This window comes from Leuresthes tenuis, unplaced genomic scaffold (assembly GCF_036924035.1).
Source record: "Leuresthes tenuis unplaced genomic scaffold, fLeuTen1.0.hap1 SCAF_9, whole genome shotgun sequence".
Taxonomy (NCBI): domain Eukaryota; kingdom Metazoa; phylum Chordata; class Actinopteri; order Atheriniformes; family Atherinopsidae; genus Leuresthes; species Leuresthes tenuis.
In genome coordinates this window covers 3,266,914-3,285,605 of record NW_027325363.1, presented here as the reverse complement: position 1 = coordinate 3,285,605, position 18,692 = coordinate 3,266,914, and the positions used below count along the sequence as shown (strand labels likewise).

Sequence of the window (18,692 nt, the reverse complement as noted above, 5' to 3'; positions counted from 1 at the left end):
CTACCGCCTCCTAGCGTCATTAGCCGGAAGTTGACAAACCTTTGCACATGCGCGTTGTCATTGAGCTTCCGCTGAGACTTTTATGTATACTATACATTGTAATACTGGTTGTGTCCGCACTTTGCATTTTTAGATCAGAATTTTGGGGGATCAAGCCCTACATATTAACCCATATACACTTTCCTTTATTTATCAGGCGCTTTGAACACACTAAAATTGGAAAGTACAGCTAGTTTATGCTGATTAATGTTGTTTTATTGCTTTATGATCAGGATACTTAAGATGACACAGATTAACAGACAGCAAATCATTTTATTTCCATCTCTCTTTACAGTTTGCATGAACTGGTGTTCACAACATGAAATGTACATGAAACTGTAGGTGTCGATCCTCTCAAAAATCATACAATCATATGGTGATGATGATGATATTGTTAGTTTAGTCTGATTGTGTTTTTTTTTTAATTCAGATAATGTATAAATCAATAGTAATGAAGCCAATAAATCATGAAATCAAGTACTTCCCAAAAAGACAAAGCAATATGCTGGAGCTGTTACAAAATATATTAACTTTAAGGTCACCATTGCCTAGTGCTGTACATCTTTATGTACAATTAACTTTGTAATGAACATGCAATGTCAACCATAGAAATTCACTATGAATATCATAGCAATCCCATTTTACAACTACGGTAGTTGCTCAAAACAAGAGCAAATTATAGCCCCAAAATCACACAGCGCACTGATGCCCACCTCCTCCACTCAACCACGGCAGGGGACAGAGAGTGGAGCAAGGTAGCTATCAGGCTGTACATATGACAATAGTTTGTTGGTGCACTTTCACTCCTTCACACACAGGCGTACAATATGCAACGCTGCACAGCACTGAACTAATTCAGTCACTTTTTGGTGGGGGCAGGAAAGGAAAGCAGCAGCCTGTTGACTTCTCTCAGCTGAGCACTGAGCGTCTCAGTCGTTAGCGTTAACTCTGCCATCTGAGTCTGAAGGCTTGTGATGGTCTCATTTAGCTCCTCCTCCTTGCGGCGCGAGTTGGTAGCCTGCCTGCTGTACTCCAACACCATACATCCTCCACCAATGAAGAAGATGATCGCCTCTCCGAGCAACTCAGCGCCGAGCTCTGCAGCCGCCTCCTCGTTCAGTGGCTTAATGGTGGACCCCCGAAAGCCCATGATCCGCATCTTTGTTCTCATCTCAATCCAATGATAAACTGAGGCGATAAACACAAGAACGTGCCAGTTAAGGTTTGATACTTGCACTGAGGCATCAGATGACCTGAGTCGGGGTCAATAAATGAAAATATACTGAATGTGGGGATACATTTATGCCTAGAGATGGATGTGTTAACATAACATTGTGATTAGCTGTGTGATTGTACAACTAAATGTAATCTGAACATTTTCAAATACTAAGTCAAGGTGTCATTGTTCATGTTTTAGGGTTATGTATTCTGTCAGGTTCTTTCAGTCTCTTCTTTCAAAGGCAAGTTTAAAGGTAGGTCAGTCTTTTATGGAAAGATTTTCACAATGGTTGATGATAATTTGTCTTGGCCTTATAAATTCCTCTAGGAGGAGTATCCTGACAATTCAGCTCAGCATAAGTTGATGGTGTCCGATTAGCTTTACTTGTCGTTCAGGCAGCATTTTGAAGTACTAAACAGAAAAGCATCTAATGTGCATTAAAAATAGACCGCAATGCCTAGCAATACATTTTTACTAATCTAAATGTCACACTGAACAGGTTTGGAAAGCTTCTGTCCTGCCATGTCCTCACAACAGTCTGTTCAATGACATACTGGACCCACCCTCTTGAAGCTTGCCTGGCTGCCATTGGTCGAACAGAAAGAACTATAAAAATGATTGGATAATCATTCACGACAGGTTGAATCTCATTGGTTGTCGTAGCTGTGTCAAACGTCGGGGTGACTGGCAGTGAACTTATAGCATATAGCGGCCGTTAGCTCGGTTACTCACGCTGTGCCGGCGGCAGACAGATGTAGTTCTTAAAGAACTCGCTTCTCCGGGCACCAGCTTTTATCCGGTTCGCCACAGGCTTTCCCATCTGCCTCACTCCGAGGTAGAGGAGCTTGGCAATAGGGAAGGCACCGACAACCATCTTGACGGAAACGCTTCACTATAGTGGGGCGGAGCACGTAAAGCTTACGTAATGACGTAATGAGTTATTGACAAATCCGCACAAGTTCCCAGTTCCTAGTTTTTTAACTTTATTCGGACCCACCCCAACGACAAAGTATGTCTTTTTTTTAATTTATTTTGACACCAATGCGGATAATAATATATCCGATAATTCTTTGACTGATTCCATTTTATCTAGATCATAAGATACGACGATACAAGATCGTGCTTTTGTATAAATCCCTTTTTGTTTAATGTATATGTTCATATTTTAATACACTTCCATTTTAACATTGCAGACTTTCAACACATTAAAAAACATAGCTGGTATGGAGGCTAAAATACGAGGTTTGAAAATCCACAAAGGGCTGGGATGCCTGGGAACAAAGCTGGGCAGGATCAGATCATAGAGTTTGGTTAATAAGCAGAGGTAACCGGATTGGCAACAATATAGAGTCTAGCAATGATAGACACTTGTATTCAATAAAAGGAGGAATTAGTTAGGGTATGATATGAAGTGGGGAAATAACAAGTCATAGTAAATTAACTGATACAACATATATAACAGGGAAGCATCAGTCTTGATAATGTGATTATTGTAATCAACAAGAGACAAGAGTTGAGTTTATAATCATGATATGTTTTATGAAGAAGAAGTTTAACTATAACCACTAGAATAATCATCGTCAGATACAAGGAACATCATGGCATAGGATTCTTAAAAAAATCCAAAATTTTTTAAATAAATTAAGAAGGTAGACGAAGAACTTGTTCCAGAAGTTGTCAGTCATACAACTCTTATGATGCCAGCTGCCATTTAACCCTAAAGAAGAATAAGGAGGCCGAGGAGAAAATATGGATAGAAGATATCCAGTTCATAAGCAAACGTGTGAGAGAAAATTCATTGAATTATTTTCTCTCTGTAGTGCATAGTATAAACGAAATCAAGGATTCTGGTGGAATGTTCTTGCATATCAGGGATCAAGCCTAAGCTGGCTGGAAACCTGTGATCTAAGAATCAGTCGCTGACATAACCACACGAACAAGGGACTGTTGTGGGAAGTCTTTGTGAAGCACTACAATACAGAGTTCCATTCACAAATGCAACGTTAACCTTGTCCAGAGGCGGTATCCGTCATCCCTTTGACCGTCAGTCCGTCAGTGCCAGAACATTTATTCATTTGTTTATTTTCTGGAATTAAATTAAGTTGATTGGACAAAACACAAGCGGTCTGCATTTTTAAAAACATATTCATCTTTCATTAGGGTTGTTGTTTTTAGTTTATTTCCCATACGATGTACATTTTTCTTTATGTAAAAGTATGCTGTGACTTTCATTTAGACATGATAATGATAGAAAAGTAAAATAAATTAAATAAACCTTTCCATTCAGTACATGTATCTCGTGTTTGTTGTACATTATTTATCTTAATTCATTTATCGCCCATTATATGTCTGTAAAATATATTTTTAATATATATATCGGGAAATATAAACACGCCTGGGTCACAGATAATGTCAATCAAATGGGTCACCTCGAAAACAACTGCAAGCCTCACCTGGGCCAGCTGTGGTTGAAACACCTGGCTCGGATTACAGCTGCACAGGGAGACAAGGGGCAGGACTATGAGCCAAAATAACTCAAGGCAGTGCGCAGCTATGACTTCACGTCTGAAGCAGCCGTAGCAGGAGAGAACAATCCGACTCCAGGAAGAAGAGAGGCTTTGAACGGACCACAAATTTCCTCCCGAGTTTGGAACAAAAGAACAGACGAACTCTCAAGTTTTTCAGAGAAGAAAGTTTCTACTTTCCTTCGTGGCGCAGCGCAGGCAGACTGCGCCTATCTGCGTGGAAAATACTGCGAGAGGTAAAGACTCACGATTAATTATGTTTCATTTGGATATCATGTCTGTGTTGTTGAGAATAGTTGGTGTGGCTTTTTTTATTTTTTATTATTTTTTACTTTGCAGCCAGTTTTAAGTCGTATAAACGCATTTTCAGTACTTCGCCTGCGTAGATTTCTTCATGGTTTTCTTGTTCCTTGTGAGGAGTTTTGTATGCGAGGAGGAGCTTGTTCTTTAATGAAAATCAGATGTTGCCAGCGGTGCATGGCATACCATACCTCAAGCGCTGCTCAGAATTTAGCTGGACATTGACAAACCGATGTGCTGCTGTGCACCACTCACAGCTATCTGCTCCAAACAAACCCTAAAGACAGACATCCGAACCGCACTGACCTGTAGGAGTTGTTTTATGTGATGTTATTGTGTGATGTTGTCCATTTTATGACCTGCTCTTAGTAACTTTTCTTACCAGTAGTCTGAAGGTGAAGTTTCTCATGCATTGATTCAAGTGACTGCATGTTCTGTGCTGAACTGTGTCAGCCTCATTTACATGACTAAACCCTGCATAACTGCAAGCAAACCAAACCTTCCTGTTCAAGTGGAACTTTTCCAACTTCTGTGCTTCATCAAAGTTCAAAACCAGCCAAGTTGCATTGTACCATGCACTTGCTGCAACCTGTTGCCATAGAAATTATAATGAAAACTCTATTCATAGCACCTATAATTTTAAAAGCCTGCATGTACACACATGCAAATGACCCTGCTGTGCTCCGCAGCTTGAGCATGATAAACTCTTGGAACCAGAATGGGAATGCAACCTGCTAAAAATGTCAGTTATTTTGTGTGGCGCCGAGAGATTCCTGAGCCACATGCTGTGCAGAACAGCATTGCTCTCGAAGCGGATTACTGGCACAAAGCTCGACAGCATTAAGTCAAAGTAAGGTCTGCAACATCATGAGCCAAAAAGAGGAATGTATGCAAGTTAAGGTGCAGCATGAAAAGTGACATTATCGTCTCAGAAACACTTTTGGACTAAGATATACAAAGTCTGTGTTCTATTAGGTCTGCAGGGATTAGTTTGTCATCCATAGCTTGAGAGGATCAGGTGATTGTATTGAGTACGATCTTTGATAATGACAGTTACTGTCATGGACAGATTACGTACACGGGTGAGCAATCTAATGACTAAGGTCAAGGTGTCATACAAAGAGCTTTAGGTGGAGTTTTTTTTGTTAAAAACAACTGTTGAAGCCTGAAAGTCTACGCAGGTAAATCAAGGCAGCGTTAATCAGTTTTCCACTCATGGTATCTGGGAGAGAAAACCTGGAACTCGTCTTTTCAAAGCAGATTAGTTCTCATTTTTGAGTCTTAAGGGAATTTAACTGAATAAGCTTTTGGATAAGAGTCCCTTTGTATGGGTTGCAGATAATTATGATGAAACCATTGGTGCATCATGATATCAGCCCTATGACACAGATTCCTGATATTTTACTCAATGGTGACACTGTACCTCCCACACGGTTAATGTCCCATCAGAATCCTGTCATGTCCTTTTTTCTTTTAAAGCGATACCTATTACCTGAGATAGTGGCGAGGCTGTGTAAACATTACATCTAATGGTGTCTTTGTTGTTGGTATTCTGACAGAAGTAATGATATTCCTTTTGTCTCAAATCAAGTTGTGTGAAAGCTTATGGAGATTATAGTCCAGTCAGCTCATTGGTGGATTTACATGGGTTGTGTTGTCTGTACAGACTCAGGTTTTATGGTCAAAGAAGTCCCAAAGAAAAATGGTTTTATCAGATTTTTCTTAAATACTTTTGTCCTGGCCAAATTCCCAACCTCAACACAGGCAGAAAGGTCTGGAGGAAGGACACATGGGAGGAACCGACAATTGTGAAACGGGATAACGAGGAAATGAATGAATAGTCGGATGGAAATAAGGAGTTCAGCAGAAACTAGAGACTCACTTGGATGTGTAATCTTCAATTGTTGTAAGAGGTCATGAATGGGAAAAGGGAGGGACTGCTTACAGTTATAATCAGACACACCCTGGCATTCTTCAAAGGCTAATGATTATTGTCTTCAAACCCTAAATTCTGCCTCCCACGGAACCCTTTAGCTTTTCACGGTGTCCTTTTACACATTTTCTGAGTTTCGTTTGCATAAGGTTGTTCTTTTGAGTCACGTTTTCGTCTTGTGGCTTTCCTCTTGGCTGCACTGCCAGAGTTAATTGTACAATTAGTCAAACCAGAGGACATTTTAATTTATGCACTGGAAAGGAATTGGAATGAAAATGAATATGAGGTTTTCCACAAAACCTCTGGAGAAAGCAAAGTGAGCAGCGAGCCAGGAATAGACGAAACTGATGCCACAGTGGCTTCAAGCTGTCAGTTCACTTTAAACTTTAAGATGATTAATCATAAGTTAGCCCATATGTTTATCTTTACATCCTCTAATGCATGTTTACAGAATGTTAACAGTTAGCACACTCTGCATACTGCATGTGTGGCGGCTGCTGCTCCCACAAAAGGGTTTAAATAAACACTCATAATGGAAAGTTTAGTCTCTGTTTTTTCATCTTTTTATTCATTTTTCAGCTTGGCTTATTTGCACACAGTAAAACGCCCTGATAAGGGGAGAGAAGGGAAATGAGAAGCACATGCCTGACATGACTTGTGGAGATAAAACATAAACAAGGAGAAAGGAGAGAAAGCCATTTTCTCTCAATTTCAAAATGAGTTCAAGGAAACAAGCATATAGAATGAAAAAGTCTAGAGCCATTCCTTATTTATATTTTATAAAGACAAAAGGAAATAGGAGCCGTGATTATTTACAAGTACAAGCATATATAAAAATACAGTATGTAAGAAAACAGAGTTTGTTCAGTTCTAAGCAGCTTTAAAGTGAATATCTGGTCTGAGCTCCTTTATTCTCCAACACAGCCTGAACCCTCTGAGACCAGCTTTCTGTCATTTCTTTAAGGAGTCTTCAGGAATAGTTCTCCAGGCTTCTTGAAGGACATCCCAAAGCTCTTCTTTGGATGTGGGCTGCCTTTTGTTCCGTTCTCTGTCAGATGATCCCACACTGCTTCAATAATGTTGAGGTCCGGGCTCTGGGGAGGATTCATCCCTCCATAAGACCTGTTGCCACTGATTTTCAGTCCACTTCTTGTGTCATTTGGCACAGCTCAGCCTTTTCTCCCTGTTTCCCTTCCTTAAGAACGGCTTCTTGACAGCCACCCTTCCATGGAGACCATTTCTGATGAGGCTTGGGCCAACAGTAGATGGATCAGCTGAAGGTCCAGATGCATCTCTCAGGTCCTGTCAGGTCACAGCTGGATTTTTTCCTCTTTCTTAAGGACATCACTTTCAGATCCTGTTCATCTGCTGGAGATAGTTTTTTAGGCCTGACACTTCTTCTTTTGTCCTCCACTTGTCCAGTTTTAATCTATTGCTCTTTTAAAATCACTTTGTCCAGCTGTGTTCTGATTCTGGACCCAGAAACAAAGATACTATTTAAAACCTGCAAAGTTGTCCAGTATGTGGACACCAGTTCATCTTTTAAGTAAGGTGTTTATTTTAAAACTGGAATGATTCATAGGCCGGTGTTAAGTGGCTTTAACAAACAAAAGATCTCTTTTCACTGAAAGTGTTTAGGTACACGGACATAACTGAAAAAGAACGCAAACGCCTGGGGAACTATTGCTCAATATTATATGACAGCCTGGATCCCCCGAAGCAAATTATGAAGAAATGAAGGCTGGTTCATGACTTTTCACTGTCTGTTTCTTGATTACTTATAACACTTTTCCTTATTTCCTGAAGTCAGAATTGATAAAAAGGGGAAATACGAAAGTGTTTTATTCGCAAAAGCATTTAATAATTACATCTTGAATAGAATTAAATCAAACCTAGTTTTGAGAGTGATGTGGCTGTGCATGAGCACTACAATCAGCACATTCAGTCCAGCAAGCAGCGAAGCGCTTTGGTAAATGTATTGCCAGGCAGTTATGGGAGGGTTCAGGGTTGACCTTTGTGCATCAGTGAGTCTTTCTGTGTGAGCTGCTCTTGACAGAGATAAGAGGCCGTGTTGGAGAATGCCTTTTTGGGAGGCGTGGTGAGGAATGTGAGCCTGCAAACAGGCCTGACAGAACTATGACAAGTTCTTGCTCAGTCAAGTACAACACACAGTGTGAAGGACGCTTATTATCAGACTGAGCTGTACACTTTCATTTGTTGGTCTTATATAACACTTTTTCCCCTTCAGCCCTGGCCAGTGGTCAGCTGGTGTTGTCTGCTCATCCAGAGGCAGCGAAGGATAATGTTGGTTCAGCTTGGTCTAGGTTTAAGCTGCACTTAATATTTTCTGTAAAAACACATCTGGTATCACACGCAGGGCTTATTCTTGGTAAGATGTTATGTTTTCAGTAATTAAATGTTTTCATGAAGTCAAATTAAATGCCTACGTATTTCTATTTGTGCATTTTACTTTATCTCAGCTATAAACAAGTATTTAACCCAAGAATGAACAAAAAGTGGTTGGAGTAAGTTGGTCTTTTTGCAGTGGGTTGCTGCCCCTTTTGCATCTGTTTTTAACAGGAAACATGTACATCTGCTGCGACAAATAACAATTTAACAACAGTCAGCCTTAATATGCAAACATTTTCTTTTTGTCTGATATGAATATCATGTTCTGTTTAGACTACGAAGCTTTTATCTTAAACCACATGAAGACTCGGAAGTCTTACTAACTAAATATTCTCCATAATAGTCAAAGTACTTGAACAGGTTCTTGAGCATTTCAGAGTCAAAGATGCACTAATAACTTATCGTGTTTTATGAAGTATTTGCTACAGAGCAGTAATTTTATTGTAATATGGAATAATCAAGATATCTGACGATAATTTACTTCTTTATATGGATAATTTAACAGGAATGTTATCAAGCAGATTCTCAGTTCTCAAGGAACTTTTTGCATCCCGACGGGACAAACCGATACAGTTTTTCCAGTATTTGCCGCCTACAATGTGTCATCCACACAACCAGCTGTGTTTTTTACCGTCTGAAACTGGCGTTCAGGCCGATCAGTCATGTCTGAGGTTATGCTGTAAAACCTGCACCACTGATTTAAGTGAGCGAGTTAAATGAGCAACCATCTGTTAAATTGCTGTTTTTCACTGCCAACACTGTCAGAGATGAGTGACTTGTTTAGACACGGCGAGCATTCAGGTTATTTCGTTTAGCGCTTGAAGGAGGTTACAGATGGGTGTATACAGCAGAGGAGAAAGGGGAGGCGTTAACACTTTAACGTACAAAGACAAGACTTAATGCTAGTGTGTAAAAGTGTCTTAGACTAAGTGGAACCCTATTGTTATATTGTTATATTTTACATGGGGATTGCCTATAAAATGTCTCTCAATGCACACGAATGCCACAAAATGGTGAAAGCGTTGTGATTAGGGAAATAAAAAAAAGAGAGCTACTTTTTTTCCTGACAGCTGCACTGTTTTTCTCTTTCAGGAGCAGAGCTCTACCACCTTCCAGCCATGAGCTCTCAGGGAAGCTACGGCAGCAACATGCTGTGTGAGTTTCCACAGACCCTTTATTTGTCTTTTGGCTCAGCTTTTATTTGTGCACATGGGAGTAATGTCCTGCTCTAATTGTCTGTGCTACTTCTGTGGTTCATATTCAGTCCAGACCATGAATGATGACCTGAATGCCTCGCTGGCTGTAGCAGACGAGCTGTCCAGAGAATTTGACTCCCTGCTGAATGAGGCCTCCTCCAACAACAACAACACAACATCTGGGTCTCAGGTACACACATATACACACATTACGTTTACATTAATCTCCTTGTTTAGCTCGGTTTGGGTAAATGTTTTGTATTACATTGTAATTACATACATATTATTTATAAAAAGAGAAATTATGGCACGGTGTAAAATATATCAATTTGAATTTAATTTCGGCAAGCATTTTTGTTAAAAAGTGGGGAAATTAGCTTGTTTTTACCACTGATCTGCATCAGCTTTTCTTTTAATGACAAGAGTTTCGGTCAAAACAGTCGAAACAGAATCTGAACAAAGCACAAGACTTCTGGAACAATGTCCTTTGGACAGACCAGAGCAAAGTGGAGATGTTTGGTCATAATGCACAGCAGCACGTTTGGAGGAAACCAAACACAGCATATCAGCACAAACACCTCATACCAGCTGTCAAGCACGGTGGTGGAGGGCTGATGATCTGGGCTGGTTCTGCAGCCACAGGACCTGGGCACCTTGCAGTCATTGAGTCCACCATGAACTCCTCTGGATACCAAAGTATTCTAGAGTCAGATGTGAGGCCATCTGTCCCACAGCTAAAGCTGGGCTGAAACTGGCTCATCAACAGGACAAAGATCCCAAACACAGCAGCAGATCTACAGCAGAATGTGGGAAAAAGGAAAGAATCAAGGTGCTGCAATGGTCCAGTCAGAGTCCAGACCTCAGCCTGATCTCAATTTCATGCAATGAATTGAAACTGCACGGTTTGCCTCTGTGTAACCTATCCTGGGTGTACTCTTGCTCAATGACAGAAAGGCTGAATTGGATTAAGCGGGAATAGAAAATGGAAGGATTTCATGTACTGCCAGTAACTGTTCACGACAACAAGCTGTAAATAAAATAAAGGGTTAACTCATTCTTGCTGAAATTAAACTTAAATCTTATTGTAATGTAACAAAAAATCATCTCTCCTCAGACCAGTTCCACTCTCTCCAGAGAGGAGCCTAAATCTGCAGAATCCTACAGCATCTCCAGCTCTTCATATGTGTCAGATCACAGTTCTAATGGCAGCCCCCGTTCGAAACCTTTCTCTTCAAGCTCAACATTGGTTCATCCTGTTGACTCTGGCATCCTGAGTCGCAGAAATACATCATCACCTCCTGGCCTCTCCAACAGCCCAGTCTCATCTCCAAAGATCAGTAGGAAGACACACTCTCCACTTCCTCGAATTGCATCCGACAGCTACTTGATTTCTCCTGAGAGACTCAAACAGTTACCTCACACTCAACCGCACGGTTCACCGGATCGCTCTTTTAACCTGCTGAGTCCTTATGAGAGCAGCCACATGGGCGGTAGGTCACCCCGGCACGACAGGGTTCCCTCTCCGCTGCTTTTCAGAAGTCTCTCTCCTTTGCCTCTCAATCAGTCAGCATCCAGCACACTTCCTCGAAATTTCACAAGTTTCAGGCAACCAGGTAAGAGGCTGTTCTTATCCAATGAGATAAATAATTCTAATTATCACAAGTTAAAATAATGTTTGTTCCCTTTTTCATCATTTTTAGTTAATGATAATCCTTCTTTCAAGCAATAGAACTATTTTTGTGTGTTACAACCTTGGATTATTTTTATTATTGTCACTTTCGATCCCTTTATCTAAGATGAGAACATGCAACGGCAAAAAAGTCCAAGCAAGTGGAATGAAACTGATCTGGATGTGTCCTACGAGAAGAAACCTCACCACACCTATGATAGTGGGTTGATTTCTTCTACTTTTTCTTTGTCTGATTTGAATCAGTCTCTTCCCTTTAATCTGAACACTTTCTTATTGCAGAGACGGAGTGGCTGCGGCAGTCTGTGCCAAATAGCAACTGGCGAGAATCCAATCTCGATGGCCCTCCTCGCTCCTCAAGCCCCAAAAAGGTGGGCAATATTACTTTAAATGTTACTCCTAAGCCCCTTGAGCTCTTGAAAAGCCTCAGATATCAACAAAATGCAAGTGACTTCAGGTCTCCTCACATTGTTCTTCACAGATGAGAACAAACTGAGGAGTCAATGGGTTGGCTTTTTTTTATATCTTCAATTAAAAAAAAAAACAAATCATGACATTTCTTCCTGGTTTTGTGACATCTAACGCAGCTTGTAATTGGATAATCTCCCATCTTGGCATGTTTGTGCTTGTGACCCGCTGGATTAGATACTCCAAAGTATGTTGTGACAGAAAACCATCTTTGGCATGTGCAAACACACAATGCCAAAACCAAAACCTGTCAGTCCTGTTAATACAGTAGTCTTTAAACTGTTTTTTAATGTGTTTACAGGATCTACGTCCAAATTTCCACCAGGGTTCCTACAGTTCTCTCCCCCGTAATGCTCGTATATCAGTACCACCAGATGCTTCGCCCCAGGCAATCTCCCCATACAACTTTCAGCCCATCTCCCGCATTTCTATTCCTCCGGCTTCTGCTCAGTCCCGCCAGCGTAAGCCCATTCCTCTCTCTGTCATCCTGCGTCTTCAAAACCCTCATTGGGAGGCAATGGCAACCCACCACCCCAAAGTCCTGGGAGGAGAAGGACACGCGGCATCTTACCAACCAGCCGTACCCGCTCAGAGGGACTTCTATCATCAACCTGTTTTCCAGCCACAGCAGCAGCCTCCTGAGCTGAGACAGCCAGCTATTTACAGTGACGGTAAAACACCTTTTAATACCTGCCACTACCAGGACATTTCTATGATGTATCGGCATAGCTTTGTGCTATAAATGTGGTTTGTATCCATGTTTGCAGCACTGAACCCAGGGGACGTTGAAGCAGAGTTAGAGCGCCTGGAATATAGTCATAGTTTTCCAACGATTATGGAGAATCCTGCCATGCCAGCGGGTGGCGGGGAGGTCCAGCACACCACGCCCCCTGCACCCCGTCCCCTGAGCCCCACCAGGCTGCAGCCAGTTGTGGCCCCTGAGGCCCAAAGCCAAGAGATCCCCAGTCTGGAAGAACTGCTTCGCATCAGAGCTGAAATCCCTCGGGCACTAAAGAGACGCGGATCTGTGGATCATTCACAGCGCCTGAAGAAGGCCTCGCACTACCAGCCAAACCAGTACAAAAACCTCATCAACAAGCTTTTTCGGAAGAAGGATAACCGCCAAAAGGAGGAGCATGAAAGCGAGACCAGCAGCTCCTCTGATGGGGAAGACATTGCTGCACGCCCCCCCCCCAAACGTCCATCTCAGTCGTCCGCATTGATTCCACAAGATGTCAAAGTAAGAAGTCACCTCACACATTTTTCTCTGTGGTAGGACTTTTCTTTATGTCTGGTTCAACTTATCTGTGTGTTCCTTCAGAATTACCACTCAATTCTGCGGCGGCCCAAACAGGATCGCAAGAGTTCTGGGAGGCGAGCTCGTCTCAGCCCGCTGATCCTGCTCCTGGATGGAGCGCTCGTGGGGGAGCTGGACACGGTGCAGAGGGCTGTGCAGCAGGTGCGTGTGTTGAGTTTCAGTCGAGCTCCTCCCGTTAATGATCCCAAAATACTAAAGCCCAACCCCAGAAGAACAGGCAGATTTTCTTTAGATGAATTAAGGAGTAGTGGTCATCTCGCTCTGGAGTGTTTGGGGGGATTTTGATGCTCTTTGTTACCCAATAGGAAATGGTTACTTATCCCTGTGAGATAGACGCAAAGGCAGTGCCAAGGGGGCGAGATTGGACCTAAACCCAGTCAGCAATCATACAAATTATACATTTTTCAGTGATAAAACAGTTGTTTTACAGGATAAGCTCTATTGATATTAAAGGATCACTTACCTGAGTAATTATAGTTACATTAGAACAAAGGAAATAATGCACTCTGTTATTTCAGGTACACTGTTTTCCACAGTTTTAGTTTCTTATCAGAGTCCATTGACATGTTTCATAGTGAGAAAACTCAGAGGCAGCTGAGTGAATAGCTACAAGTGGTGTTCCAGCTGTAGATTTTGACACTAAGATGAATTGAAACATTACAGTTTCTGAAGGACGGTACGCTGAGCATGCATTCCTATGAGTAATGTTTCCTCTTTGCCTGCAAGTCAGCACAATAGCTTTTAGAAGTCTGGGGTTTCTCAAGGACATTCTTGCAGTTTTGTTGGTTTTAGACATGGAAGAAAAGCTTTTGGTTTAGCGACTTTATATGTAAAAAGGGGTAGAAAGCTTTGTCTTTCAGTACAGTTGAGGTTTACTTGTGTTGAATATTTTCCACAGATGACTGACCCCAGCCAGCCGAATGATGAGGGCATCACTGGCTTACATAATGCCATCTGTGGGGGGCATTACAACGTGGTGGACTTCCTGGTCCGCATTGGAGCCAACGTTAGTGCACCAGACAGCCATGGCTGGTCAGTATTTACTTTTAAACTTGCATCCTTTCTTTCAAACGTTATGAAAGGTTTGTGTAACTGTTCATCTGAGGTTATGTCAGGTACAGAGATGTCCAAAGTGAGGATTTTTCAGGACTTTGTTCCTGCTTGTAGCTGATTGCTGCTGTTTGTTTGGCCCTCAGGACCCCGCTGCATTGCGCAGCCTCGTGTAATGACCGTAGTCTGTGTGAGTATTTGATAAGGAATGGAGCTGCTGTCATGGCCAGGACGGAGAGCGATGGCGCTACCGCCTCTCAAAAATGTGATCCTTACGCAAACGGCTTTGAGGAGTGTGAAAGTCTCCTCAGGGGTGAGGCGACACATGCAATAAACACCTTTTCAATCGAATCGTCTGCCAGCATGCAAATAATAGTTGTGTGAGCTAAACTTGACGGGGTGGAAGTATTAAAATGTTAAGCTCAGTGTTGTGTGGTTTTAATCTGTGGTTTTAACTGGTGGTTGACTCAGTTTTGCCACAGTCACATTCCTGGAAGTTGACTTTGATGTTACTGATCATTTTAATGAAGATTAAATCTTCTGTTTATGTTTCATGTCACATCTGTTTTTACTGGCAGTGTGTCAAAAGATTTTCACTTTAAAACTTATTCATACCCAAGTAAAGATGTGGAAAATGCAAATTGAGAAATTTTCTAAAATCCAACCGAAACTTTAATCTATTAATTATTAATTAATCTTTAACCTTAATTTGGTGCAAAAAGGGCATGATTTTGGACTCAAAAGTTTGGATAAAGGCATATTCAAATTGTGTTTTATCAGCTGTTTTTAAATGATACTTTGTTTAGGAACTAAACATTTAAATTAATTAAATCTATGTCCATTCATGGTCAGTACAAAGTTTCAGCTGGGTTATGCTTCAACAGCATGTGTCATTGTCTTTTTATTCTCCTCGTGCTTCAAAATGTCTGTTCACAAACTAATGGATGACATCACGGTGGCTCCACCCACTAACATATTAAAGACAGGTTTAACAATGAAGCTATTGTGAAAGATTCTGGTACTTTAATTGTAAATCATCTGTATATATCCTGCTTTCTTCATGGTTTCAGGTATGGAAGAGGCCATGGGGGTGGAGAACAGCGGAGTGCTGTATGCTCTGTGGAGCTACCCAGCTCAGGCAGCCGATGAGCTGAGCTTCAAAGAGGGAGACATGGTCACCATCCTGAAGAAACCTGAAGGATCTGAGTGGTGGTGGACATCCCTTTGTGGAAGGGAAGGCTTTGTTCCCAATAACTATTTTGGGGTAAGATATTGGTCTTTCAATAAGTGGGTCAACAACATAAATATGCCGTTTTCACACATGAACACATGAAGGTTTTCTGGAGAATATGCTTAAACATCCATTCCAGGCTTCTTCCACAGCTGCTTTTTCATATACTCACTTCAGAGCAGGAGGTGTATTGTCACACCTGGAAACATGAGTAATACCTGTGCAAACACAGGACAAAAAGCGTGCCGAGACAGCTTTGTGTCAAGGAGCCTTATCTTCACATTGAGAAAGGACGATTACGCTTTTTTATGAGTGTTCTCCTGTTGCTCAAGACCATATGTATCTGAATATATGCATAATATCGTCACACATGTGGTGAGCAACATACAAGTCAGCAGAAAAGAAACGTAAAGTGTTTGCTGCTGTAAAATCACACAACTCACTGATCTTCAGGCTTCTTTTAAGCCAGATGGGTTTTCTGCACGTTCTGCCCCCTTTCAGAGCTGAGGTGCATGTGTGAAAACGGTCGTAGTGAAGCAGAAAAAAAGAGTGACATGTGTCTTTTTCTTTTTTCAGCTTTTCCCAAAGGTCCGTCCAAAATCTCTCTGCTAAGTGGTTTCTTGAAGATCAAGATCATGGCTGTTTGTGTCTGTCTTGCAGAATTAGTTTTTGACATTTACTGACAAGGATAACTCACTTTTCATGTATACTGGCTCTGCTTTAGGGTATTTATCATGTAAAGCCACAACTCTACATTACCTCTCAGTTGAGCTTTCCGAAGCTTATAAAAGGATCATGTTCTGTGTCGTCCTGCTCAGCTGTGGTCAGGTCAGAAGTTGACTTAATCGACTCACTGGCTGGTTACTTATCAGAATGCAAACAGTGACTGCTGGTGCTCAGTCCATCCATCAGCGAGGTCAACGCTGGCATCAACAAACCCATGATCGCCCAGTTTAGAAACAGGCTGCCTGGCTGAGTTGGACCCTCTCATTACAGACATGTCTGCTCTTACATTCATGACCCATCACTAAGTGAAAGAGCCGCTTTTTTCATAGTATTTCTGAAGTGTAATCTGTGCAGATATGATTGTTAGCTTACATGGATGCCTTAGCTAGCCTGTGACAACAGAGGATGATTAGTCCTAATAATCACCATGTTCATGACTTCGGTAGCCAAATGTGATTTTGTAAGTTTAGGTAGTTTTTTTTGTTTTTTAAAACCAATGTGGCTGCAGTAGACTTCCCATAGCACTTCCAGCAGTATGGAATTATTAGTATTTTGATGGTTTCTGGTTTGTTTCAGTACTTGCACAATTCTTTTGTTCTATTTCTATGCTTGCTGTAAAGATAACTCATGTTGGAAAGGGAGTGTTATTTTCTCTGACAGTGAAACAGGTCATTTTCTGGATGTGTGTGTGTGTAAAACAAGTGTGATGCAATTATTATTTCTTTTCCAACATCTTTGTTGCCGGGGAATGCTGAAATATAACCATTTCTTAAATAGACCAAGTGACTAAGTGTTTAAGTATTAAAAAAAATCTAATTCTGGTTTCGAGTTGTCATTTAAATTTAACTGAAACTGTGTCCGTCACTGACCAGCTTACCAGCAGATGGCGCCGTGTAGCCAAGTTTAAATTCAGATCTGGTGGTCACCTGTGAAAAAGACAGTACACCCTCCTTCCACTGGAAGGTTTTATGTTTCAAATAGAAAAATAATGAAAATACATACAAACAAAACAGTATCTGGTCTTTACCAGGTCTTGAAATCAGATAAAACACAGTGTTATTATTTATTTAGTTAAAAAAAGTGTGTGAAAAACTAAGTGAACCCTTAATCCTTCCACTGGAATTAAGAGGGTAAGTAGCAGCCAGGTGCTGCGTATCAATGCTCTGATTAATTGATCATCGGTCAGTGTGAGCTCCTCTATAAAGGCAGTCAGATTGCTGCTCTGCAGCATTCAGGTGTGTGTTAACACGATGCTAAGGAGGAAAGACATCAGCTTCTCTATCATCTTAGAGAAGCAACTGTTGCTGGGATGATCAGATATGAAAGACCAACATTTATCACTTCTCTTTTGGGCATTATTTGTAATCCTCTATTGTTCTAGTTTAAAGTTATTTTTGCTTATTTCTTCTCTTTTCTTTTACACCACAGAGCATCCAGGCGACAGCCGTGATGCTTAAGGAATCAGTTAGTTACACTATTATGTTTAATTATGTTTTATTAAGTTTAATTAAGAGTATTTTCATTAATGAAGTCTGACACGGGCCTTTTCATCCGCAGCCTCTCTGTAACTCCACTCATTTTAGGAAAACACCTTGTGTGCCTTTAACACTGTTTGCTGCTACACTTTTAATATTTTTGTTACATGTTATGTGGATTATACAGATGATGATGCTGAGACAAATGCATACATTTACAATTTACTCACACTGTGGTGTGAAGCTGTGGTGAATTAATTCAGTGTTTCTGGTTAATAATTGAAGGGATGTAAGTTGACTGAGAGGTTAAGTGCTATGTGGCAGAATATTTTACCTCCTCTTGGCCCCAACTTTAGGATCAATGTACAGGAAAAAGAAACATGTTGTACTCATATATTATTTCCTTTTTTTTCGTCCAAGTCAACAACTGAATTTAAGAGGCGAGATCATGTGATTTATGATCAGAAATCCTCAACAAAGAAAGATTAATAGGAGTCAATGTATCACCCTCTCTGCATGTTTTTACATTTTCTCAGAAGTAACTTTTGCATTACCCAGAAAGGTTTTTGCTGTTTAAATCTGTGGTTGTTGCAGAAACTGAAATATATCTATTTCCAAACTGTGAGATTAGACTGCAATAAACAGTGCAGGAGTTTATCTTTAACTTATTACTATGTGTCACACTTCCTCCGCCTGCAACAACAAATGAGCACATTTTTTGGATTCATTTGGCCAAAAGCATTCAGTCAAAGTCAAGGCGCTTCTTTTTCCCTGCTTTTCTTTAAGGGTGCTTCTCTGGTAAAAGAAAAGTATCTGCAGCGGTGCTGATTCTGTTCAAGCAGAACTCATTTGATGCCTCATTGAAACACCATTATAAGCAGGTTGGAGCTAAATGAACTGCTTGTGATGTAGTCTGCAGCCAGTGGTTCAGGTTGAAGGAGCAGCTTGGTCTCTTCCCCAGCCTGGAGCATCTCATTCCTAACTGCATTAACCACTGACTCGCAACCCCTCATATTCTTTGATCTCAGACATGTCAGCCATTTTGAAAACCTGACAAGCCCACGAGACATGGCAGGACATTCCTGTGCTCATACAAGTACATAATTGTTCATAAGA

General features: G+C 41.0%; 2 protein-coding genes across 2 annotated transcripts; one reads left to right on the top strand and one right to left on the bottom strand.

The window, feature by feature from the left end:
- Window positions 1-304: 304 nt before the first annotated feature.
- opa3 (outer mitochondrial membrane lipid metabolism regulator OPA3) lies at window positions 305-2,174 on the bottom strand. Its single transcript, XM_072391669.1, has 2 exons — window positions 1,991-2,174; window positions 305-1,227 (listed from the first exon to the last, which is right to left on the bottom strand). The coding sequence occupies exons 1-2, from the start codon at window positions 2,130-2,132 to the stop codon at window positions 899-901; spliced, it is 471 nt and encodes a 156-aa protein (XP_072247770.1). The 5' UTR covers window positions 2,133-2,174; the 3' UTR covers window positions 305-898.
- A 1,578-nt stretch (window positions 2,175-3,752) lies between these two features.
- ppp1r13l (protein phosphatase 1, regulatory subunit 13 like) lies at window positions 3,753-18,198 on the top strand. The gene is made up of 13 exons (XM_072391897.1): window positions 3,753-4,019; window positions 9,518-9,580; window positions 9,690-9,811; window positions 10,736-11,234; window positions 11,418-11,510; window positions 11,591-11,679; window positions 12,078-12,447; window positions 12,544-13,016; window positions 13,098-13,235; window positions 13,993-14,126; window positions 14,291-14,457; window positions 15,215-15,408; window positions 15,952-18,198. Exons 2-13 carry the CDS (start codon window positions 9,544-9,546, stop codon window positions 15,985-15,987), a joined length of 2,352 nt encoding a protein of 783 aa, XP_072247998.1. The 5' UTR covers window positions 3,753-4,019; window positions 9,518-9,543; the 3' UTR covers window positions 15,988-18,198.
- Window positions 18,199-18,692: the final 494 nt, after the last annotated feature.